Genomic DNA, 24,708 nt, shown 5'->3' with positions numbered 1-24,708 from the left:
CCCTACCTGGTCCTGAGCCCTTTCCAGCTTCATTCATCTAGTAGTAAATAAGCTTTAAACTTATATGTGAAACTCTAGAGGTATTTTCATTAGCATCAACCTGGATGTCTTAGTCAATGCAATAAGAGAAGAAAAAGAAATGAGAAGTACAGACACTAAATGCTGGGTAAGCAAGACACACATGGTCTCTGCTCTCACAGAATTCAGGCCATGGTGCCTCCACCGCACTTTCCTATCTAGTCTTTTCGTTTAGTCTTATCCACCCTGGGTGACTACCTGTGGGAAGTGAAGGCTCTGGAGAGACAAGGAACTTGCCAAGGGCGACACGAGATGTTGATGGAGTCAAACAAGGAGTTGGCCCTTGATTTCCCCAGCAGGTGCCATCTCTGGTGTTGAAGAGCCAGCAGTGCAGCAGCTAAGGGAGGTGGGGAGGCAGGAGCATCCACGACTGCAGTGCTGTGGAGCAGAGGGGTTGTAACCCGCCAAGGTGTGGTGGTGTGTGGCTTGGGTGTTTGCGCTCAGAAGTCCTCTTTGATGTTTCTCTCTCCACTTCCCCTCTCTGATTAACTAACCTCTGAGGGACCAGGAGCCAGAAGATAGGACTCCAAACGTGTCACCTTCCCATTCCCTGACCGACCAGTAGCTGCTATTCTGGTACCCTTTGCTGATCCCTATTTTGTGGCATGAATCACACCACAGAAAACCATGCTCAGCACCACTGGACACACTGTGGGACCACCGAGTGCTTGTGAAAGACCCCACAGTCCACCCTAACCTCTCATCTCCTGGTCACCAACACTCTGGGAGATGGAACTCCTTTCAATTATTCAGTTACTATTTTTGGCAATACAAACCCCCATTTATTCAGGCTCTGTGGATTTATTCATTTCACTGGACCCAACAAGGTAGGTACTACTGTTGTTCCCTTTTAGAGTTGGGGAAACTGAGGTTCAAAGAAGTTAAGCCACATGCTCCAAGTCCTATTGCCAGCAAGTGGTGGAGTTAGTATCTGAACTGAAATCGGATTCCAGAGCCTTGTTACTGGACTGTTCCTTGCAAGTGTTCATCTTAACATGGAAAATCATTGTAAATATCTGTGGAATGGATTAATGCTTTTTCTCACTTCTGAATCTTGTATTTCCTGTGTCTTCTGCTTGGCATACTCTCCCTCCTCAGCTTTCCTTCTTCATCTAGCTAGTACCTCTTCATCTCTCAGGTGCTACCTCCTTCTGGAAGTCTTCCGAACTCTGCAGGCTGGGTTAGCCGCCCCTCCTTTAGGTTCCATGACCTCCTGTGCTTCTCCCAGTTGGGACACTTACCTGCCCCATTGTAGCTTTTCATTGACAATCCTTCTCCCTCATTATACATGGTATCCCCCTGAGGGCAGGGATTAGATCTGTCTTGCTCACCCTTGAAGGCCTGCTTGCTGAATGAACGAATGTGGTCAGCAAGATGAAGTTTCCGGGATCCTCACCTGAACGTGGTTCTGCCACCAGCCGCCCTTTTGGTCTGCCTTGAGCTGGCTGACTGAGGACATGGTTTCTGGGGTGGGTCCTGTCCTCAGTCCCTGCCTCTTGGAAGGAGTTACCTACTCACGGGGAGGGCTGGATGGTGATACTGGCTACCAGGCTGGTCATGAAACCTCCTGAAGGAAGGACTCGGTCAGCAAGTTCTGCCTGGGCATCTCAATGTCCAGCTCTGGGCCGGGCACTGAGGAGAAAGTTCATGGTGTGTTCTAAAACAGGCCCACAAGAGGTCCACACCTGTGGCGAGTACCTGCCAATGTGGGTGTCCCATGGCAGGGTGCCCTGTGTCCCCAGTTCAGCCTGGGCCCTCTGGACTTTTGGCTGAGACCAGAGCTATGTTGAGGAGTACCTGGGAATCATGGCCTGGGGGGAGTTGTGACAGGTGACCAGGCCTCAGCTTACTAGGGCTCAGGTTCCCATGGAGGTGGTGAAGAAGAAAAGAAAGGAATATGGGTGAGGGATGCTGCTGAGGAAAAGTTAACGGGAATGGACGATGAGGTGTGAAGGGGATGGAGGTTAGTGTTAAAGATCAGCTACTCCATCTGGGCAGAATAAGCACCCAACCCTGATGACAACTCTGTGAGGTGGAAGCTATAATTAGTCCCAATGTACAGAGAAGGAAACTGAGGTTCAGCAAGGTGAAACCACTAAACCACAGAGCTGGGGTTTGTTCCCACGTTTGTCTGGAGGCAAAACCAGGACTCTCTCTGGGGGCCGCAGGAAGAAGTGAAGCAGGGTGTATATGCCTGGGGTAGCTTGCAGCTCCAGGGATCTCCAGGCCGACTGCCTTTGACTGTCTCTACTCCTCATGGCTCCCTTGGCCTCAAGTGTGGCCTTGGTCATAGCAGGAGATGGTGTGGGACACTGGCTTTGGGAGCCAAACCCTGAGACATACAGCTGGGTGCTCACTGCAGTATAAGTGGCCGCCATCCATGGCACTATGCTGGGACTTTGAGGCTGGTCCAGGGTTGGCGTGGCAGGCGCATCCCGCCCTGGGTGGGTGATGCTGTTGCCCACAGCAGTGGGGGGCCTTGGCACTCTCTTCCCACCCTCCCCAGCTTGGCTCTGTGTGTTCCCAGAGAGCAGGGACGCCTGGGTCTCGGGCTCCCTGAACAAGCTGCCAACTGTAGGCTGTGGGTGCAGGGCTGCTGCCAGGCAGGCACAGCGGGTGGGGTGGGAGAGGATGAGAGGGCTTTTGTTTCCCTGTTTGTGTCAAGATGGGAATTGACTTCCTCCCACTGAGTGGCCTCCTCGAGGTGTAAAGCAAAGGGCAGCCCCGGGTGGGCGGGTCTTGAGTCCGCCTTTCTTTGGCATTTCACTGGGCCTCCACCTTGGCCACCTTCCTCCTGACTCAAAGCACACCCTTCCCCACCAGACTTGTTGTCTCTGAGCCTTGGTTAAATATTTGCTAAGTGAGGACAGTTTTAAAGCCAGCTTTGTGAGGAATCCTGGCTGACTCCTCCTGACTCTGCTGCCTTGCCCCAAATTTGCCTTAGTGAAGGGGAGACCCAGCCAGCCTCTGCCTGCCTTCCCAGGCCCAGGCGCTCCTGGTGACCATTTTGGCATCTGAAACAGGCTGATCTGCCACCCAGGAGTCACTCCTTTAGCACTAGTTCATTGAGCACCCACCTGAGCCAGGTGCTGGGGACTGTGGTGAACAAGGTTTCAGTCATTAGGGAGCCAGAGTTGAAGGAGCCATTTAGGAGAATCCGGAGACCCTGGTGGCGCAGTGGTTAAGAGCTACGGCTACTTACCAGAAGGTTGGCATTCAAATTCCGCTGTTCCGAAACCCTATGGGGCGGTTCTACTCTGTCCTATGGGGCCACTGAGAGTCGGAATTGACTCGACAGGAACATTTTTTTTTTTTCCTTTAAGGAGAATTCGGGAGCTATGGGACTGGGGGCACCTGGTCCAGTCTAGGGGAGTCCCGAGGAGGTGATGTGGAGCCTGGGGGTAAAGAGGAGGAGACGGCCAGGCAGAGGGTGTGGGCACTGGAGAGCGTTCCAGGCCAGGGACCTCAAGATCAGCTGCTAGTTTTCCTGTCCTGGTTGCTAAAGCCTCCCTGGCTTCTCCTCTCCATGCTGGTCCCATGAGGGCCCTTCCCATTCCCCTAGCCTCAGTTTTCTCATCTTCCAATGGAGAGTTTAGGTTTGATCCCAGAGGGCCGTTCCCAAGTCCAGTGGCTTGTTATAAGGGTTTGTGACTGGCCCCTTAATGAGGGCATACTCCAGGGTAGATTCTACTTGTGCCCAAGGTTAACAGCAATTTACACTTATATAGCTTGCCCGGCCCTGGGAAGCTTGTTAGCAACAAAAGTCAGCATCTTGGGGAGAGTCAGTGCAATTCTGAGGCCCCCTAGCCACCATGAGATCTAGGGGGACTATCACTATCCCCATTTTACAGATGCGTTAGCAGGCCCAGAGAGGGGTAGTCATAGCCCAAGGCCGTTCTAAGCTGGGACGTGGGGGAGGGGGTGGGAGTGTGGGGCGTGGGGCTTTCTTCTTGCTCTGAGCTTTGCCCTGAACATACTGCCTCTGTGAGAAACCCTCCCTCCTCTCCTGAGGCAGGTGCCAGCTGTTTGCTGTTCTGCCTCCTCCCCTTCGCCATTCTGCTTAGCACTTACCAGGCACCCTCTTCGATGCTGATTCTGACCCTAAGGAGCTTCTAGGCAGGGAGTCAATGAGTCCTTCTGAGCTCCTTCACTGTTCCAGGCACACTTTCTAGATTCTGAGGACAGAGCAGTGAACAAAGACAGACTTGGGTTCACATCTTGGTTTACTCCTACCTGTGTGATGTTAGGCAAGTCAGTTAACCTCTCTGAGCCTTGGATTCCTCATCTATGAAATGGGTTTAACAGTCTGTCCTCCAAGTGTTGTGGGGGTTAAAAGAAATGATATCGAAGGTAATTGTTAACATACACTAGGAGCTGCCTCTGTGCCTGGCACTGGGCTAACTGTGACAGGGATTATCTCATGCTGCAATTATTATAATTATATGCAAATGGTAACTGCAAACATTTTGATAGAGGAGGTGGCATTTGAGTGGGGGCTTGAAGTCTGGTTGAGATTTTGAATTGTGAAAATGAGGGGAAAGGCTGTTCCAGCCAGAGTGCCCAGCCTAGGTGAAAGCTGGAGGGGAAATACTTGATAAACGCAGGAAATAGCCAGGGCAGGGGAAGGGGAAGGGAAGGGGGACTGAGATCTTGGTGGATCTTGGGTTCCATTCAGTGCTTGCAGACCTCTGTGTGCCAGGTCCCAAAGTGGGTGCTGAAGATACGGTGACAGTGAAGTCCATGATGTCCTGGGGCCGCTGGAGTCCAGCAAGTTTTCATGTGATTATTTTCTGAGTTGTTTCCACAACCCTTGAGCTCAGGGGCTTAACCAGCCTGGGTTCCAGCCCCAGCTTTGATTCAGCTCCTCCACTCAACAAGCCATTTGGCCTCAGCTTCTGCTTCCTCCATGGGGGAGACACCGGGCTGTTTTCAGGGCACCATTCAAACATGATAAATCTCCCAGCAGAGTGCCCGGCCCACGTGGAAAGCCCCATGTGGTAAGTGTTGAATGTCACCAGCATTAGGCCTTACTAGCTATGTGACAGGTAGGTTCCTTAACTGCTCTGTGACTGTTTCCTCATCTGTCCATTGGGGGCATGGCAAAGCCTCCCTTCCTGGGCCATTTTGAGTGGAGTTTATGGGGAGAGGGCTTTCCTAAAACTGGCCCCAGGGAAGGGGTGACCCAGCAGAGGGTCCCTCTAGGGCACCTGAGGTTGGTAGGGAGGGAAGCCTCATGGGTGGCACCCACCTTCTCCAGAAAGGACAGCTGTGTGCACGTTCCTTCATCCCCAGGACCCATCCAAGGCCGCTGGGCTGGGCATAAACCTCCCCTTCTGTGGTGAGGAATCTCGGGGGTGTGTGGTGTATTATTGCTCAGTGGGGGTGGTGGCTCTCAGCCAGGGGTGGCTGTGGCCTTACGCCACCCCCTCTCGCAGGCCCCTCTCAATGGGCCTCCCTTTTCTCCTGTGTGCCAGGCCTTGTCCCAGGTGGCGGGTACTGTCTGTGGGAGTCAGTTGGTGAGATACTGGGGTGGGGGCTATGGGAGTACATGGGAGCACTCACCAAGCCTGGGGTCTCCCGGGGGGAAGGGACAGCTCAGCAGAGAGCTGAGGAATGAGCTCAGCAAAGGGGAAGGAGAAGTGTTCCAGACCAGGAGGAAAAGCAGCAGGGCCCAGGCCACCCAGGGCCTTGGGGGCACACGAAGGAGCTCAGCCTTTATTCCAAAGGCAGTGGGAGTTATGGAAGGTGTTTGAGCAGGGGAGGCACTGGATGAGAGTTTTGTTTCAGAAAGGTCCCTCTGCTTCTGTTTGTGGGAAGGATCAGAGGTGGCCAGGAATGGAGGGGGGTAGAAGTTTGGAGGCTCTGGCAGGCATAAGATGGGGGTAGCCTGGTTGGGGGGTGGTGACCAGTGGTGCAGGCTGGGCAGAACTGTACCGAGCTTCCTGGTCAGCTAGGAAGCCCATTTTGACCTGACAGCCTCGTGGTGGGAACAGCGTGTGGCATGGGAGGGAATCCAGAGGCCTTGTTCCTCTCGGGCCTAGAAGTGGGGCCCTAGGGACCTGCCATTGCCGTACAGGTGCTACGGGTACACTTGCTTCAAGCACTGACTCACAGGGTGACCCTAGATCAATCCCTTGTCCTTTCTGGATGCTGGTCCCCATCTAGATAAGGACTGGCTGTGGGTGGAGGCGGCGGGGGGTGGGCTTCAACTCTCCAGGCTGCTAGTTTGGGCTAGCTGTTGGGTGGTGGAGCCAGTCATTACCCCTCCTTCCTGGCTTCTCACCGATTATAGGGGATAAACAGAGCCGTGTCATCCATTCTGACAGGGTGCCATAGGGCCTGTGCTGCGGGAGCCCCTACCCCTGAGGTTGGCAGTCCAGGAGGTGGGGAGTGTCCAGACTTTGGTTCCCTGGTGAACTTTAAAGTCAGACTGCTCTGGGTTCGTGTCATTTATAAGCTGTATGTTCCTGGGGAAGTCATTTAACCTCTCTGAGCCCTCAGTGTCCTCCTCTGTAGAGTAGGGACGATGCATGTAATAATGTGTATAGATGCATAGCACAGAGGAGATACCGAACAAACAGCTGCTGGTGTTAAGAGCTAATGATGAGCAGAGGGAGGCCAAGTAGAAAGGCCCTGGGCCCAGAGCTAACTCAGCTCTGTTGAGGGTGTGCTGTGTGACCCCAGGACAGTGTCACCACCTCTCTGGACCTCAAGCTGTCCCTGCTACCCCCGGTGGATAATGGAGATGGTGACTCTTTGGATGACTCCACGACATAGGGAAAATCATTCCCTTCCCTACTCCCTTGGCTCTGGGTGGACTGGGTGGGTGTTCCTGCTACCCCCCTCACCCCTCTGCTCCCCAGTGCCCAGGGAACCAGGCAGGCAGGTTCTGGGCCTGCCCTGCCCTGCAGGGTGCTGCCTGCCTGGTTTCAGTCGACAAACCTCTCAGCCCTGAAACCGGCCCAGGCCTCGTGGGTGAGGTGTGTCCCTGGAGCCCACTGGAGGGACTGGATAAGCCAGGGACAGAGTCTGGCATGGTGCCCTCAGCTCAGGCCAAACCAGGGCTGGGCCTGGCATGAAGCCCCCGTGGTTGACATGAGACTGAATATGATTGGGACTAGAGATCATTGCTTTCTGCTTGGCGCCCCACAGTCAGCGTGGAGCAGGGTTTTGGGCTCAGGCTCTAGGGCCCCACAGATCTGGGCTCAGATCCTGCTTCTGCTGCTCCCCGGCTGAGGGACTTGGGCAGGGGGTCTCAGTTCTCTGGATCTCAGTCTCCCCACCAGAAGCATCCTGCCAATACCAGCACCAGTTGTCCCTGGGTCGGTCTGAGGATTTGAAGTGGGAGGTTGGTCCAGGTAGAATGCTTAGTACAGGCCCCTCATGTGGGCTGGGCTCAGAGAGGGCCATGAGGAGGCAAGAAATTCCTTAGCTTGGCATTCAGGGCTCTCCAGGGTCTGCCTTTCCAGGTGCTTTCTCTGAGGACCGGTGTACTCCTCCTCCCATCCTCAGCTCAGCAAGCCCACTCACCTCTCTAAGCCTCAGTTTCCCCATCTATCTACACAGTGGGACCAGTACTCCATCGTCCACCCTAGGGCCTCACCAGCTTTAGCTCAGCCCCTGCTATCTGAACTAAACGCAGGAAGTAGCATGACCCTTAACGTTGTCGGCCTGGAAAATCAGAGATTAAAGTTCTTCCGGTCATGTTGGCTGTTGTTAGTGGGCCAGCACGAGGGGTTGCTCAGTCTCTGTTTCAAAGGCCCCTCCTTGGGTTAGAGGAACTTGGACAAGAGGCACTTTACAGGAGCCCCCCGATGGTATACTTCCCCCATGCCAGGGCCAAGTGCTTTTACACTCATTAACTTGTTGATCTTCTTATAACCTGATGAGATAGGTACTATTGTACCATTTTGCAGAGGAGGAGATCAAGGCTCAGAGAGGGAAAGTGCCTTGTCTAAGGCCACACAGCTAGTAGGTAGCAGAGCTGGGACTTGAACCTGGAGCCCGCTTGTGCACTTGTGGAGATGGTGCCCTATTTGCAGGTGAGGGTTAGGCAGCACTAACATGCCCCCACCCCGCCTCCCCCTAGTGCCTCTGTCCGGCCTGAGGGGAATGTGGTCAATTCCAGTCAGAGCTGACTCAGTAGCACTCGGATGCTGAGGCCATCATCCTGGTCAGTTCCTGGGGCCAGAGCAGCACTGATTAGATCATTGTTGAGATTTTAGATCAGCTGAGCTGACAGGGATCCACCCACCAATTTTACAGGTAGGGAAACTTAGTCCCAGAGAAAATAGGCAAGTAAGGATTCTGGAAATGTGAAGATTATCTGCCACCTTTGACCTGATGGGAGCAAGCAGGGTGGGGGGGGTGTGGGGGCGGGCTGTAACCTCGGGAACATTACTTTGCCTCTCTGAGCTTCACTTCCCTTATCTCTAAAATGTGGATAGTAACTCCTACTTTGCCTGTCTTTTGGGACTGGGCAAGGGCCCAACAGGAGAGCGTAGAGGCAGGGCTTTGTAAATGTGTGATGTAGCATGGGAGGTCACTGGGATGAAGAGATGATACGAGGTGGGACTTTGCCCAGGCTTTGGCATGAGACAAACTTCAAAATCTACCTCTTTCCCCTTCCAGGCTGTACGCTCTTGAGTAAGTCAGTAGGTCTACCTGAGCCTCAATTTTCTTCTCTGTAAAGTGGGGATAACAATACTTATTAGGACTAAATGAGCTGCCCAGTTCTTGGCACACTCAGTAAATCCTGGGAGCTCTGGAGGCAGAGTTAGGGGGACTAGCCGGTGAGGGGCCCCTCTGGGTCTCAGAGAGTAGGCTCCAGCATCTGGGAGCAGAGCCTTTCTGAGATCCACAGAGCACCCTCTTACTTAACTGGCTCGCTGAAATCCTTAATTCCTGAGTGTTTGTATGTGTGTGTATGTTTCGCCCTGGGCCTCCATCCTGGGAAGTGGCCTCTTTAGAGCCGGATGGAATCCAGCACTCTCATACTACAGATGTGAGGTGGAGATGGGGCCCAGGGATGGGCAGGGCTCCTGTGGCTGCAGAGCGAAGTGGTGGCTGGGCACACAGTAGATACTCAGTTCCGCTTCCAGAATTCTTGGTCTGCCCTCTTGGGCTCACAGGAACCAGGGCCCCCACAGGCTGGCCCTTCCTGTCACATCCTGGCATCGGGGCTCAGTATGTTTTTGTGCACGGAGTGAAATGAACTTTCACGAGCCATTTAACCTTTCTCAGCCTTGGTTTATACACCTGTAAAGCAAGGATTTGTATTTATTTACCCATACTTAACCTCTGCGGCCGTTTGAAGAATCTGGCTGTGTGTGTTGGGGCAGATAGCAGGGAGCGTCCTGTGTCTGACTAGGCTGAGTTTGCCTCCTAATTCCAGGGAGGTGTTGCTGGCAGAGGGGCACAGAGAGGGGCAAGGCGGCCCAGCCAAGGCCAGGTGGGAGCCCTGAGTCCTGGGTGTTCCCTGGACACATGCACCCCTACTTCTCTCAACCTCACCTTTGCCTGGGCCGTTCCTTCACTCTGTTTGTGCAATCTTTGTTGAGGATCCATCTGTCATTACAATTTTATTATTTTGTGATTTTTATCCTGTTTCTGGAACCCTGATGGTGCAGTGGTTAAGAGCTACAGCTGCTAATAAAGAGGTCGGCAGTTAGAATCCACCAGCCACTCCTTGGAAACCCTATGGGGCAGTTCTGCTGTGTCCTGTAGGGTCTCTATGAGTTGGAATTGGCTTGATGGCAGTGGGTTTGGTTTGGTTTTTGGTCTTTTTTCTTTAAAAAAAAATACCGTATTGGATTTTTTAACTGTAAAAGTTATACCTGCTAATAGAAATTTCGAAGTCTCTTACTGTCGTTGTTATAAACTGAGCGCTGTTATGATTAGTAGTAACAATTATGGAGGCTCTGAGCTGAGTGCTTCACGTGTGTCCACGTCCCATGGAGCCTGTAAATGGGTTCAGTTATGCCCATTTTATAGATGAGGAACTTGAGGTTCTAGGAGGTGAGGCAACTTGCAGGGCTAGTGTCCAGCAGAGCTGGGGCTGCTGTCCCTGCCCTGTGCTGCCTCCCTACTGAATAGCTGTCCTCACAGGAGGCTGGGAGCCTGAGGCTGTGGGACAGGCCTTGGCAGCCTCCCCCCACACCACCTCCTGCCACCTCCCTCCAGTAGCACCTGGGGCTGAGTCAGTGTGGGGAGGGAGAGTGGTTGAGAAAATGCAGAAGGTGGGTGAGGCTGGCAGCACCCTCAGACTGTTCCTTCGAATCTTTGTATCTCACAGAAGCAGCTGTGTCACTTCAGCTAGCAGGACCCCTGAGACCGGCCCTGCCTTTGGAGATGGGGCCACGAGCCTGTTTCTTCTCTGCCCTTTGGGCCAGCAGGCTGTGGCTCGAGCCTCAACTCCCTGGGTCTGGCTGCAGGGTCTCAGGCTCCAAGTCTGCTCCAGAGTAGTGAGCCTTGATCTTGGAGCTCCTGTTTCCTGCTGACATACGCCCCGAATCCATGGGTTGTGGAGGAAACAGGAAGAGTAGGTGTGGGCAGGTGTGAAGGAGAGAGGGTGCCCGAGGTTCTTGGGACCATCCACATACACCAAGGCATGGATTCTGCTGTGAGAATTTGTGTCATGGAATCCTTCTGGCAGCTCCAGGAAGATAGCCACTTCAGGGGTAGCAAGAAGGGAATAAATTGGGTACTGGGCAGTGCTTACAGGGAGCGGGCTTCCTGGGCTGTGGCTCCAGAGCTCAGTAGCAAGTGGAACAGTAAGGCCCAGCCCTGCCATTGGGGCCTTCCAGTGCTGCAGGACACATCTGAGTCTTCTAGCAGTGTCCGGCCAGAGAGGCTGAGGTGACCTTGCGGAGGGCTTTTCCCCCTTGAGCCCTTTGTCCAGCCTGGCCCTCCCCATCCTGCCTCCCTAAGTCCTTCCGGTCTCTTAGGTCCCTCTGGGACCCACCCCCTAGGCCCCCCACAGTGCCCTTTGGCACTTCCTTTGTACCAAGCACGTGGTAGTTCCTCCCAAGCTGTCTTAGGACATCTCTCAAAAATGTGCTCCAGGCTACCCCTGCCAAGAAGTCATCCTGTGGCCCCATCTACCAAGGTCTTCCCTTCCAGCCTCCCCTCTGCTGCTAAATTTATGCTGGACGTACCCAGCTCCCTTGTGCTGGCTGGGCTCCGTCCTTTTAGTCCTTAACCCCTTACAGAATGCCTTCTGCCCACACCTTACCTGTCCATGCAAAGTCCTGATGCTCCCCGCAGCCTTCCTCTGTCCTTAGAGGGCCTGGCACAGAGCCGGTGCTCAGGAGCTATTTGTCCATTGGGGTGTCCCCACCACGCGCTTTTCTTGCTCAGCTTGTGCCACCCAGTGCCCGGTATCTCTGGTGAGCAAAGGGGAGCTGGTCGCCTTTGTGGCATTCGTTCACAGTCCTTAGGAAAATACTAGCATCCCTCCCTATCCTGATCCATTTGGGAAAGCAAGGTTGGTTAGTGAGAGGGATCCCACACTTGGATCTGTTGGGTTCTGGAATTTCAGAGAGCAAAGGGTTTATCTGAAAATCAATCCAGCTCCTAGGGTTCTTGAGTTCAGATTGCAGGGCAGGCCTGTGATTTCAGTTGGGTGAAATCAGAGGCATGGCTGCTGTGGTTTGACTGGGGGGGTCGGGGGGGTGGTGCAGGGTGAATGGGCAGGGACACCCCTCCTGTTTGGGGGCATCTCTTTGTTTACTACTCTATTAACTAAGGAGTGCCCCTAAATTTCTGCCCATACCCTCTCTGTCTGCACTTTGCCCTAGTGACCTCTCCTCCCCCACTCCCACCTTTCCTGGATGCTGGCCCCGCAATCCCACTTGGATACTTTTCCGCATCCCAACATGATATATCTAGAGTGCATTCCATCCACCAGCAGCACTGATTGGGTCCGGGACTTGAACCTCAGCCTTGTCTCCCCCTCTGGCTCCCGCCCTGACAGGCAGCCATCACTGCATTTCCTTAGGTTTTCCTTCTGCAGCCTGCTTCCTCTCCAACCTGCAGCCCCACCTGACTCAGCCCTGGGCCTCCTCCTGGCTTGGCCTTGCCCTTCCAGTCCCCTACCCCAGCCCAACCCTCGGGGTCCTTCTACCCAGCCACTCCCTGCCTGGTCCCCGCTGAGTCGACCCCAGAGATTGACCTGACGGGTGAATGCTCTGTGGTCAGGGAGACCTGGGTTCTAGTGCCGACACAGGATGGTAACTTCCTCCTGGGCTTGCTCCGTGAGGGAAGGGTGGCTATCCTGGCTGTCAGGAATAAGGCTAGGTCTAAGGGTGTGTGCACAAGGGCAAGGCCTGGTTTCCCAGAGTCGAGGCTGAAGGGTCCTCGAGATCAGTGGGCCCAAGCCTGCGTTTTAGGCTTTAGGCAGAGAGCCTTACCCATCCTGCAGGCCATGCTGGCGAGTGCTTACTGGGTGCCAGGGCAAAGAAGGGACCAAGTCCTGGCTGAGGCAGTGTGGCTCTGAGCTTCCGCATCCCTAAAACAGGAAAACCAGAGCACTGGACTCTCTGGAGTTTTCCTGAAGATTCTTCGGGATCTTGCTTGTAAAACTTGCCAGAGGACTGGCCTTCGAGTCAGCTCTGACTCATGGTGCCCCGTGTGTGTCAGAGTAGAACTGTGTTCTGTAGGGTTTTCAGTGGCTGATGACATAAATCACCAGGCCTTTCTTCTGAAGAGCCTCTGGCGGGACTCAGACCTCCAACCTTTCGGTTAGCAGTTGAGGAGTTAACTGTTTGCACCACCGGGGACTCCTGGTTGGGGGTTAAAGCTCAACAAATGGTAGCTATTCTGATGGTGATTACGGTGATCGTCAATATCACTGTCCTCTGCTATCCTGTTTTCTCTTTTTGGCTCCAAGTCATTACCCTACCCCCTACCCTGCCTTCTCAGTTTTTCAAAACAACTCCCATGGTCTGAGAGAGTCCTGGTTGTTTACGGTTTTTGAAAAATAGGCATTCAAAGCAAATTCCTCATTTGTTCTCCCCTTCCTCCCACAAATCGGGATCTGGACTGAGAGAGATCAAGGGGTGGAGGTGCCCCCGGAAGGAGTAAATCCCCCATCCCCTCTCCGAAGCTGGGGGTGGAGTGTGGGCAAATATCTGAAGGGTCAGGTTCAGCCTAGACCGTGGGGTTGCCGGTGCTCCGTCTGTGGGCTGTGGCAGGGCTCTCAGCCTTTCTTCCCGGCTGCTGCCTCTTGGCTGGACCCAGAAATTCATCCCCATCTGCTGCCCACTAGCTGTGTGACCTTGTGCCAGAAACTTGACCTCTCTGGATCTCATTTCTTCCTCTGTAAAGAGGGGAGTCCCCGGGTGGTGTACATGGTTAAGTGCTTGTCTCAGTTATCCAGTGCTGCTATAACAGAAATACTATAAATGAGTGGTTTTAACAATGAGAAATTTATCTTCTCACAGCTTAAGAGGGTAGAATTCCGAATTCAGGGTGCTGGCTTTAGGGGAAGGCTCTCTTTCTCTGTCGGCTTGGAGAAAGGTCCTTGTCTCTTTGAACTTCTGCTCCTGGCTTGGCATGTGTCTTATCCATCTCTCCTCTGCTCTGCTTGTTTAATCTCTTTTATCTCAAAAGAGATTGACTCAAAATACGCCCTACACTAATCCTACCTCATTAATGTTACAAAGACAACCCATTCCCAGATAGGATTATAACCATATGGATAGAGGTTAGGATTTTCAACACATATTTCATAACAGTGTTCAACTACTGACTTAAAGATTGGCTGTTTGAACCTTGAAAACCATATGGATAGAGGTTAGGATTTTCAACACATATTTCATAACAGTGTTCAACTACTGACCTAAAGATTGGCTGTTTGAACCTTGAAAACCCCGAATTTTGACTCTGTATACATGTGGTCGCCGTGAGTCAGAATCCACTCCATGGCAACTGTTTTTTTTTTTTTTTTAAAGCAGGGGTAACATCGGCCCTTACCTTACCTCACAGAGCTATTGAGCAGATTAAATGAGATGCCATCCTAGCTGGGTACCCTTGGTACGGGGAGACCAGCCACTTCGAGGTGGGAGGTCATGTCAACACTATCCCCTTTGAGGAAAGATCAGGTCCTCAAAATCTGGAATCCAAGACTGTGAAGAGATGGCAGCCCTGTCCATCATTGAGCCCTCTTCTTGCTGTGCAGGGGTTGGAAACAGAGGTTGGGCAATGAGCCAATACAAATCCCAGGTGAGGGAGGACTCAAGCTGCAGCTTCTCAGGACCTGAAGCCTCTATCGTGAGGAAGTCCCCCTCGTGGTGGATTCTGCCCCTCTCTGGGCCTCAGTTTCATCATCTGTAAATAGGGATGCGAAGGCAGCCCAAATACGAGCGCCTGGTATGTGGTGGGCTTGCTTTGGAAGCCACAGTCTTCACCTCCCTGCTCAGAAACTGCTTCAGCAGAAGAGAGAAGCAAAAGGGCAGTGGAAGTGGAAAAAGTTGTCAGCTTGGTAGACGAGTTAATTTTAGAATGTTTATTTTTAATTTTACAAGGAATCATGCTTGTAAAATAACTCAAATGCTATGAAAGTAATTAAAGCCAAAAATGAAATCCACTCCGAAGTCCGCAGCCCCACACCCAGGGGTCCCACCCTTAGTCTGGCATGCTGCCTTCCGGGCCTTTTTCTCTAAGTATCCAAGCCTACGTAATTTATATACACAGACAGGAGTAATTTTTCAAATGACATGATATTCTACGTGGGATTTTGTAACGTGCTTTTCTTTACTTAACACAGGGTGGACACCTTCCCTTTATTGGTACATGCAGATTGCTCTAAATCTTTTTACTGTTCTGAGGGAAGGAGCCCTGGTAGTGCAGTGGTTAAGTGCTTGGCCAATAACCAAAAGGTCAGGAGTTCGAACCCACCAGCCTCTCTGAGGGAGAAAAATGTGGCAGTCTGCTTCCATATAGATTACAGCCTTGGAAACCCTGTGAGGCAGTTTTTTTCTGTCCTATAGCGTTGCTATGAGTCAGAATCAACTCGATGGCAACAAGTTGTGGGTGAACAGTTACTTATTGAACTCTCCCACAGATGCAACATTTAGGTCGTTTCCAGTGATTGCCTTGGTGCCTACACACCTCTGTATTCTCCTTCCAGTTGTTCCACAGGATAGATTCTTAGAAGTGAGCTCAGCATCAGCGGGTACAGAGCACACCCCTAAAATTGTGCATGCCACTGCCAGTCACCCTCTGAAAAGCCTGTTCCAGTTTACAGTATTGCAGCTGTGAGTGAGAGTGACTGGTTTCCACGTCCTCGCCAGCCCTCGCTATCGTCAGTCTTTTTAATCGGACAGGGGAGCGTGGAATCTCAGTACAGTTTTCAGGTATTTGATTATTAATGAGGCCAAGCGTCTTTTCATTTGTCTGTTGGCTTTTTGCATTTTCTCTTTGGCCATTTTCCTGTCGGTGGTTCACCTTTTTCCAAGGCTGTTGGTTAACTAGCTTGGGATGATGTGTGTGCAGAAAATGCACGACTCTGGCCAGAAATGTGATGCAGATGAAAGCGAGGAGCTTGTGCAAACAATTTTATGTTCAGGAATTTGGGGCTTTGTTGGTGTGGTGCCCCTTCCTGAGGGGAGGGTTGATGCACGTCAGTAACCATGAGGACCTCATGTTCCTGTTTGTTCTTCCTTTTCAGAAAAAACCGGGAAGATCCTGACAGAGTTCCTCCGTTTCTACGAGGACCAGTATGGCGTCGCTCTCTTCAACAGCATGCGCCACGAGATCGAGGCTACGGGCATGCCGCAGGCCCAGCTCCTCTGGCGCAAGGTGAGAGGTACCAAGCTGGGCTCATGTTGTGTCGTAGTGATCTCTAAGGACCCTGCCCAGCCCCTTCATCATTGTGGGAGGCTCTCCCCCAGTTCAACCACTTTGTCGTCAGAGCTAGGGTTCTGGAGTCCGACAGCTGCGAGTTTAAGCCCAGATCCTCCTTTGTGCCTGTGAGCAAATTACTTAATCTCAGAAAGCCTCGGCATACTCATCTGTAAAATGGAGATGAAGACACCTTCTTCAGAAGGTGGTTGTGAAGACGGAATATCTGAGAGCAGGGAAGTTGCTTGGTGGGTGTTGGCTGTTGCTGTCATCACAGTCCTGATATTGTAGTAGTAGGATGTGTGCCCAGTAACTATTTGTCCAGTGAAGGATAGGATGCTGCCTGGCCCCAGCCCAGGGGTCAGCACTGGCTCTGGCATGGGGCTGGGAGGCAGAAATGGTACAGAGGAAGTGAGAATGTGTTAGCAGCACAGGTAGGCTCTAAGCCTCCAGCTGGAACCTGAGGTCCCGGTCCGAGGATATAGGATGACAGGCCAGCCCCTTGCTCCCTGGGGATGGTGCACGGCCCCGCCCATCGTCAGCCACATGGAAGTCCTCATTAAGGGTACCACATGTCCCGGGGCTGGGGTCATTCCTCTGCAGTGACCTTCACCCTCTACCCTCTGGGCAGCCAAGCAGGTGGCAGAGAGAAGGGTGATGAGGAGGAAGGGGCTTGTACCTCCTCTGCAGGTGCCCTGGCCCTGGAGTGGCCTCTGTGCAAAACACTCACTGTTCCCCTCAGACAGGTCAAGCTGGTCCCTCTAGAAGCAAAGTCCAAACCAGGTCATCTTGGTGGCCTTGGTGATGGTACTTGGGGTCATTGGTGGCTGAATTTCCATGATCGGTGGGCTGCCATGCTTCCTCCACCCAGTCCTGTTTGTGTCCTCCCAGCTGCCCAGGTCAGCCTGTGCTCAGGCTTCGAGGTGCTGGAGGCCACTGAGAAGGAATGGGCCCACACTGTGGGCTCCCAAGTGCCTCCTTCTGTTGGACATGGTGCGTGCCCTTAGGGACCTTGTGGTCTAATGGGAAACTCAGGTAAACCTGCGTTCAAATCCTCTTATTAGCTGGTAACTTTGTTCAGACTCCAAGCCTGTCTCCTCATCTGACAAATGGGTACCTCCTGTGATTATTTGGTGAGAGAATAAATGACACATAGTAAGGGGGAGCAGGTAGTGTTATCTGCAAGGGGGCTTGAGCCCTGAGTTGCTGGGTAACCTCAGACAAGGGATTTCATCTCTCTGAGCCCCACTTTCTCTGTCTGTAAAATGGCATTCAGAGAAGAGATCAGCCATCATGGGCCAGAGTTGTCAGAACAGCTTTGTGGAGGGGGTGGGGATTTCATGGGGCTCTAAAAGCCAGACAGGATTATGGGAAGGCCCCTCAGGAAGGGGAATGGTTTGGGCAGGGGCATTGTGTGTTTGGAGGGGAAGCGGGGTGGGAAGGGGGGACAGTAGAGCAGAAAGAAGCGGCTGTGAAGGCTTCAGACTGGGAGGGCTGAGTTCATTTCACTCCTCCCACCCCTTCCAAATACCAAATGACTGAAAATGTGCCCGTTTACCCTGAGACCAAAGGGATGGGAATAAAAACAGCTTCGCTCAGAGCCAGCCAGCACTGGACCTGGCTTTGAGGATTCATTACACGCTGGTGTTTTCCCAGCTGGAGGATCAGCAGTCATTACTCAGGCGGGAGAGCTGCTCATAAGGCTGGAATGAACCCCGGGGTCTTTCTGGAGGGAAATCTTTGCTGATGAGGTTGAGAAATTACCCTGAAGAGAGAGACCGGCAGACACATGGCCAAGGATGCACACGTTGAATGCGTCGGGTTGAGTGCTGGGGCCACTCTGCTCTTGTTGGCCCCGTAGATTCTCAGGGAGACTGACAATCAACGGTTATTTACAGAAGTAAATATGAGCTGGAAGGAGGTGACAGGGTGGACACAGACAGCGGCACCTGACCTCATCCTGGTGGCCCAGGAGGGCTTCCTGGAAGAATAGCCACCTAGGCCGGGGACTTAACAGATGAGGAAGCATTTGTTGGGAGAAAAGGATACCTGAGTGAGGGAACAGGATGTGCAAAGTCCTGGAGCTGAGTGTTTGGATGGTCTCCCAGGATGCTGGAGGCAGGACCAGAACCAGGTTCCTAGCCTCGGGCCTTTTCTGCTAGAACCCACAGCTGGCCTGGGGAGCAGGGGAGGTCAGGGCTGTGTGCCTCAGCCTCCGAGAGTATCACACACACCTTTAAGTTTGGACCCAGAAAAGGCCGTATGTTCCCCTGGTGTCATGGTAACCACTCAGCCCAGTGATGGCTGAGGGGCCCTGAGGTGCCCAGGGGTGTGGCCTCGCCCAGGTATCTGGCAGGTATATACCTATGTGGTAGGAAAGAAGGCCTTGGACCCAGCCCAGGTGAGCTGCTTCCAGGGGGCAGGGTCAGAACTACTGTACGTGAGCAGAAATGTCACAAGCAGCCCGGGCTCCAGTGACCTGAGACAGACGGCGTTAGCCATACCTTTATTGCTCCCTAGGGGTATATATTCATTGCAGAAAAGGAGAAAGTAGTACATAAGCAAGAAGAGTGAAATAGAATCACCCACAATCACTGAGAAGTGGGCGTGATCGGTCCCATTTTTCCACTCAGGAAACTGACCGTCCTGATGTTGCTCCTTTCCTGGACCATGGAATGTATACGCTGGTGTTACATTTTCTGCCCCTGGAGGTTTATTGGCAGGCATTTGAGTGACTTTAGTAAGTTCTGGCATCCTGACGGATACTGGAACAACTGCTTAAAAAACAAGGAAGTTGATCTACGCCACATTTGAGTGTTGAGAACCATTTGTATGAGGGGATGCTTCCCGGAGGAGTGATTGTGTGAGACTTTTGTGTCTTTTGGCTTCTGTACAGCTAGATAAGGCTTGCAAGTATGTCTACTATTTCCTTCGCGTTATTGGGAAGGTACTGTTACTGGCATTCAGAAATATTCAAGTAAATGACTTATTTTTGGGGTGAAAACAGCTTGTGATGCACTTCCTGGGCCATGGGACCGATATGTCCCATACGTGTGCTTCATGGAACATGGTAGCCATATGGCCCACTTCAAATCGAACTGATAACAATTATCTGCAGCAAGTGCAATGTTTGTTTAGTATTCAAGTGTGTTTTTGGAAAGTTGAGTAAGATTTTCTTACGGCTCAGCTATAACCAGGAAGTGTGATGCGCCATGGGACGGATAGCTCCCACCTGTGTGATGTGTTTCTTGGACGATGAGATTGTTACGTCCTGCTTGCGGTTGGCACCCCATTCTTTCAAATAATAAAAAGCTACCAACAATCAGTGATTCAGCACCCCTTCCATTAATGAAAAAAACATGGCATCACCAAAAAATTAAAAAAAAAAAAAAAAATTCACCCATGAAAAGGTTAAGCCATCTAACCGGGTGTGTACAGGTAGAAATAACAACAGGAGCCTCAGCAGCGGTTGTTTTGAGTACTGTTCATTTAGCCCACACGACACCCCTCTGAGGTAGGTAACTATGATAGAGTCCAATTCACAGATGTGGAAACTGAGGCTCAGCGAGGTGGAATCTCTTGTCCAGGCTCCCGTGGTGTGCAGGGGGAGCTGGGACTGTTCCCCCGTTGTCTGGTCCCAGGACCTTTGCTCTGACCATTGCTCCGCCCACCAAAGATTCCCATTGCAGCCTCTGAGAGCTCTGCAGATTCTAAAATATTTTGCCTGGGCTGCCGGCTTCCGTTTCATTTCCTGCAGGCCTTCCAGTCGAAACACGACTCTGCCATTTGAAAGTTTTAAAAATAAAACCCACAGCCAGCCACCCGTTAGGAGCTGCCCAAGGATCTGAGGATGGACTTGGCGGTGGGCAGGGGGCTTGCTGAGCTTGGCTCTGGCTGGGCAGTGAACTCAGCTCTGCACAGCCTCTCCTGAGGTGAGCATGGTTCAGGGTCCCTGCCCCTGAGCCCAGAGAAGCCTGGGAGTGGGGGTTCTTACCAGGGTGCCGGAAGAGTTCTATTCTTTCTAGAAAATGGGGGATTTGAGAGCTGAGTTTTGCGTAGTTTTGCGTAGGCCTCGGGTCTAAATATAGACCCCTGCACAGCAACTTGGTGACTTGGGCAAAGCTGGCTCTGTGTATGTGTGTGTGTGTGGAGGTGGGGGAGCACTATTTTTTTTCCTGTAAATATTTTTATCCCTGGGTAGGAAGCAGTCCCGGGGTCCTATTGTTCGAGTACAATGGGCTCTCCTCTTCGTTTCCCCTTGAGTAACAGGGAGGGAGTACGGCGTGGGGGTGGGGGCATGTGACGGGCACTGAGTGTCAAGAGGAGTCTGGAGCGTGGCTTGACAGGGGCTTGCAGAGGGGCCCCTCACACCTGACTCCAGCTGCTGGGGAGACCCAGAAGCAGGGCAAAGAAGCCAGGCAGGTTTCCAAATTCGTTGCCGTCGAATTGATTCCAACTCATAGTGACCCTATACAGAGTAGGACTGCCCCATAGGGCTTCCAAGGAGTGGCTGGTGATTTCAAACTGTGGACTTTTTGGTTAGCAGCAGTAGCTTTTAACCACTGGCCACCAGGGCTCCAGGCTTAGACACAATTAAAGTAATTTCTCCCATTGTTATGTATGCTAAGATGTTTCTTTTTGGAAAAAGCACCATGTTAATTGTAGAACAATTAGAACCTGCTGAGAAGTAGTGAGGAGCACTAGACTTCCCCAAGTCCCTCCCACCCAGGAGCAAGCCTGTGCCCATTGTGGCGTCTGTGTCTCCTTTCCAGATGCTTCCCTGTGATTGTCCCCTCAGGAAGTGTTTCATGGGATGGACATTGCCAGGGCCAGCTCTGAGCCCCCCTCCCCACCCCTCCCCACATAAGTGATCCACAGAGCTGGGAGACGTGACACAGATTCTGAGAGACCATAGCACTGGTTCACGTGATCTTTACACGTGCCACCTCACAGAATCCTCCCAGTAAGTCAGCCAAGTCAGTGCTGTCACTGTCCCCATCTTAGAGATGGGGAAACAAGGCTCACAGAGGTAATGTGATAGGCCGAAGTCACACTGGGAGTCAGAGGCAGAGCAAGGGCTTTGCAGGAAGGTCTGGGTGTTTCTGGAACCCACACTCCTTACCAGGACCCTGGTCAAATGTCAGACACCCCAGACTGAGACCCCCTCTGACATCACCCAGATCAGGGCTATTTTGTTCAAGCTTTCATAGCCCCAGAGGGAACTGAGGCCCAGACCTGGCGAGAGACATGCCCGTGACTATGAAGTGGGTCAGGGAGAGCAGGCGCTGGGCCTCCACACTCCTGGCTGTGTGTCTGCTCTAGCTGGAATGACTGCCTGCACCCACGATGTGGTGTAGGGGGAAGCAGAGAAAGCTCCAAGACCCACCCTGACTTTCTGTGGAGCCTTGCCTGCCTGTGGCCAGGGCAGAGTGCCTGGGTCCTGCATCACCATGCCTGGCCTGGGTTCAGGTTCTGCTACCACGACTGCCCCACCTGGAACCAGGGCAAGCCCTTCACTGCCCTGCTTCACTTTCTTCATCTGTCAAATGGGTGCGACATAGCTTTGCCACAGAGGCCTTAGCGAGACTCAGTGAGATCTGGGTGAAGGGGACCCCCAGGGTGAGCAAGCAGGTCCTGCTGGCCGAGTGCTCCTTTTCTTGGGGACCCTGTCTCTCCCAGGCAATGAGGGATCCTGGGCCTCACCCTCCGCACCCTTTTCTCCCCAGGTGCCACTGGAGGAGCGCATCATCTTTTCCGGGAACCTCTTCCAGTACCAGGAGGATAATAAGAAATGGAGGAACCGTTTCAGCCTTGTGCCCCACAACTATGGCCTGGTGCTCTACGAGAACAAAGTGGTGAGCCCCAAAGGCTGGCCAGCCAGGACTGAGCCCCTAAACCACTGCATACTCCATTCCTAATTCACTGCACGCCCCAACCCCTAAACCACTGCACAGTCCCACCCCTAAGCCACTGCACACCCCCACCCCTAAATCACTGCCACCCCACCCCTAAATCACTGCCACCCCACCCCTAAATCACTGCACACCCCCACCCCTAAATCACTGCACACTCCCACCCATAAATCACTGCACACCCCCACCCTTAACCCACTGCATAAACCCACCTCTAAATCACTGCACACGCTCACCCCTAAATCACTGAACACCCCCACCCCTAAACCACTGCATACCCCACTCCTAAATCACTGCATACCGTACCCCTAAACCACTGGGCACCCCACCCCTAAACCACTGCACACCCCACCCCTAAACCACTGCACACCCCACCCCTAAGTCACTGCACACCCCTCACTCCTAAATTTGAAGCATCTCCCTTTGGCTGTCATAGAGGCCAAAGCAGAACCTCAGCACCTTCTCACTCTCCCCAGCTCCCAACCTGCTTGCTCTCCTGGGTTTCCTCATTGAATTGCATCCCACCTGTCCAGGCACCGGGCTCCCCTGAGGTCACCTTTGTCTCTCCCCTCATAACCAACTCTAGGTTCTATCCATCCTCCTCAGTCACTTTCAAGTCCCTCCAGATCCCTCCTCTCTACCACCCTGGGCCCTGCCCTCCTCCCACCTCTGCCTCCTTCCTGCTTGGGCTTCCTCCAGCCCCTCCCATCCTTGGTCTACCCAGTAGTCAGAGTGAGCTGTTGAAAACTTGAGTCTGGCCATTCCCTGCCCCAGCTTACCCCTATTACATCTGCCCTCTTGCCTGGCTCCTTGGGCCGTGGTCTCATCTTTTTCCTTTCTGATCCCTCCCTTGTGAGCCCCTGCCCTGCAGTGGGTAGATAAGAGTCTGGGAAGAGTGTTGGGGCTGATTGTTTCTTATTTTTGCTTTGGGCCCTTGGGGGGACCCCACCCCGTTGAGCCACTGACAGAATTTCTTTTCTTATCTATTATTTCTCCAGAGCAGAGTAGCCTCTACTTCAAGGCAAAGCAATGTTAGAGCATTAACAAAGTCTGGAGCAACCCCATGCCCCAGGGCTGTGTTTCTCAAATGAAAGCATGCATCAGAATCACCTGAAAGGCTTGTTAAAAAACAGATTGCTGGGTCTACCTCCTGAGTTTCTGATTCAGGTCTGGGGTGGGACCAAGAGTTTGTACATTTCAAAAGTCCCAGGGTGATCTGCCCTATAGGGTTGTGGCGGTGAGTTTGGGTTTGCTTTAAGTTAGCACTTTTCTTATTTTCATAACTATGCGAAAACGTCTGAGAATCTGAATCACTCTTGAATACAGAGTCATGTGCTTTCAAAACTATAAGTATCATTTTCAGTGAGAAAGTACTTTTAAACAAGAAATTGTGCATTACAGCTAAAATTACAAATATTTACATTTACAAGTCTCAAGTTTAAATTAAGATTGTAATTAATAAAAAACATTTAGTGATTGGAAAAAAAAAAAGTTCCAAGGTGATGTTGATGCTGCTGATCTGAGACCTCACTTTAAGAATCATTGCCCTAAAGATTCTGAGCCACTCTCAAGAGATGTGTTGAATAGTGACAGCTAGTGGCAGGATGCAGCATTGCAGCCCTGCTCTATGAGGAACTGCTTTTTCCCCATTGGTGTAAGAAAGCAGGGTCCAGATCTAATTCCTGTTCTCCTTCAAGGGGGACTTATGTGATACTCAACCTAAGAAGTTGGCGGGCAATTCAGGATAATGGTCAAAGAGTCAGGGCTCTGGAGGCAGACACAACTGGTTCGTGTCCTAAGTCTGCTGCTTACCAGCTGTGTGACCTTGTGGCTAGTAATAGTTCCCACCTTTTAGATTGAGAGAATTCTGTGAAATGAAGTATGCAATGCCCTTAGCACAGTGCCTGATATATAATAAACACTCAGCTGGTAAAAAAAAAAAAAAAAAGGTAATAGTAGCAGTAATGATGATAACAACAGCAATAACCTCAGCAACACTTATTGAGCCCTTACTGTCTGCCAGGCACTGTGCCAAATGTTTATGTGGATTACCTCACTCAACCCTGACGCAGCCCTGTGAGGTAGAAAATGTTATTACCCTAGTATTATAGATGAGGAAACTGAGGCATAGGAGGTTCAAGAACTTTAACTTTAGCATCACCCTGATAGAATCCAGTGGAGCCAGGATTAGAGTTCAGAGACTGGATCTAGTTCACTATACTATGCTGTCTCTAGTTATGATGGTGGCCAAATTCCTTCTCCCCTTTTCCCTCTCTCCCTTTCTTTCCTCATCCTCCTCCCTTCCACTCCAAACAGGCAACACTGAATGGGCCCCTAGAACCATAGTTGGGAATGGGATTTGGGCTTGATCATATCCTTAACCCCTAGGAACCATCTCTCTTACCCCCTCTTCAGGCCTATGAGCGGCAGGTTCCACCCCGAGCGATCATCAACAGTGCAGGCTACAAAATCCTCACCTCTGTAGACCAGTACCTGGAGCTTGTTGGCAATTCTTTACCAGGTAAAGGACCATTCATTCCAGGCTGAGATGCCCTGTGCAGGCCCTGGGTGTTGGCCAGGGGAGGGGGAGGCTCTGAGCCTGAAGCTCCAGGTTCTATGTTTGCAGATACACCAGATGGGCCTAGAGTTGTTACCAGGCACCAAGCAGAACCGCAAAGGGGAGGCCTCTTAGCTGTGAGAGGCAAGGGGTTGCCCGAGGCCACTCAGTAAATAGGGGCTGGACCAGGGTGAACCCACACCTGAGTCCCACAGCTTCCCAAGCTGTGTATTCTGCAGCTGTGGAACTGGGTTCTCACTCTCTGCCCTTTCCACCTCCCAGAGTTCTTGAGGGACTCCTGGGAGAAGTCAGTCCAGG

General features: G+C 52.2%; 1 protein-coding gene across 1 annotated transcript in view; it reads left to right on the top strand.

Moving 5' to 3' along the window:
- The window catches only part of NIBAN2 (niban apoptosis regulator 2), a 58,331-nt gene that overhangs the window by 18,674 nt on the left and 14,949 nt on the right, over positions 1 to 24,708 (top strand). Inside the window, exons 2-4 of the mRNA XM_049894833.1 lie at positions 15,749 to 15,879; positions 21,648 to 21,776; positions 24,249 to 24,354. Coding sequence (XP_049750790.1) covers positions 15,749 to 15,879; positions 21,648 to 21,776; positions 24,249 to 24,354 — 366 coding nt within the window. The remainder of the gene's footprint in view (positions 1 to 15,748; positions 15,880 to 21,647; positions 21,777 to 24,248; positions 24,355 to 24,708) is intronic.

The sequence above is a fragment of the Elephas maximus genome, chromosome 9, assembly GCF_024166365.1.
Source record: "Elephas maximus indicus isolate mEleMax1 chromosome 9, mEleMax1 primary haplotype, whole genome shotgun sequence".
Lineage (NCBI taxonomy): Eukaryota > Metazoa > Chordata > Mammalia > Proboscidea > Elephantidae > Elephas > Elephas maximus.
This window is presented reverse-complemented; position numbering and strand designations above follow the sequence as displayed.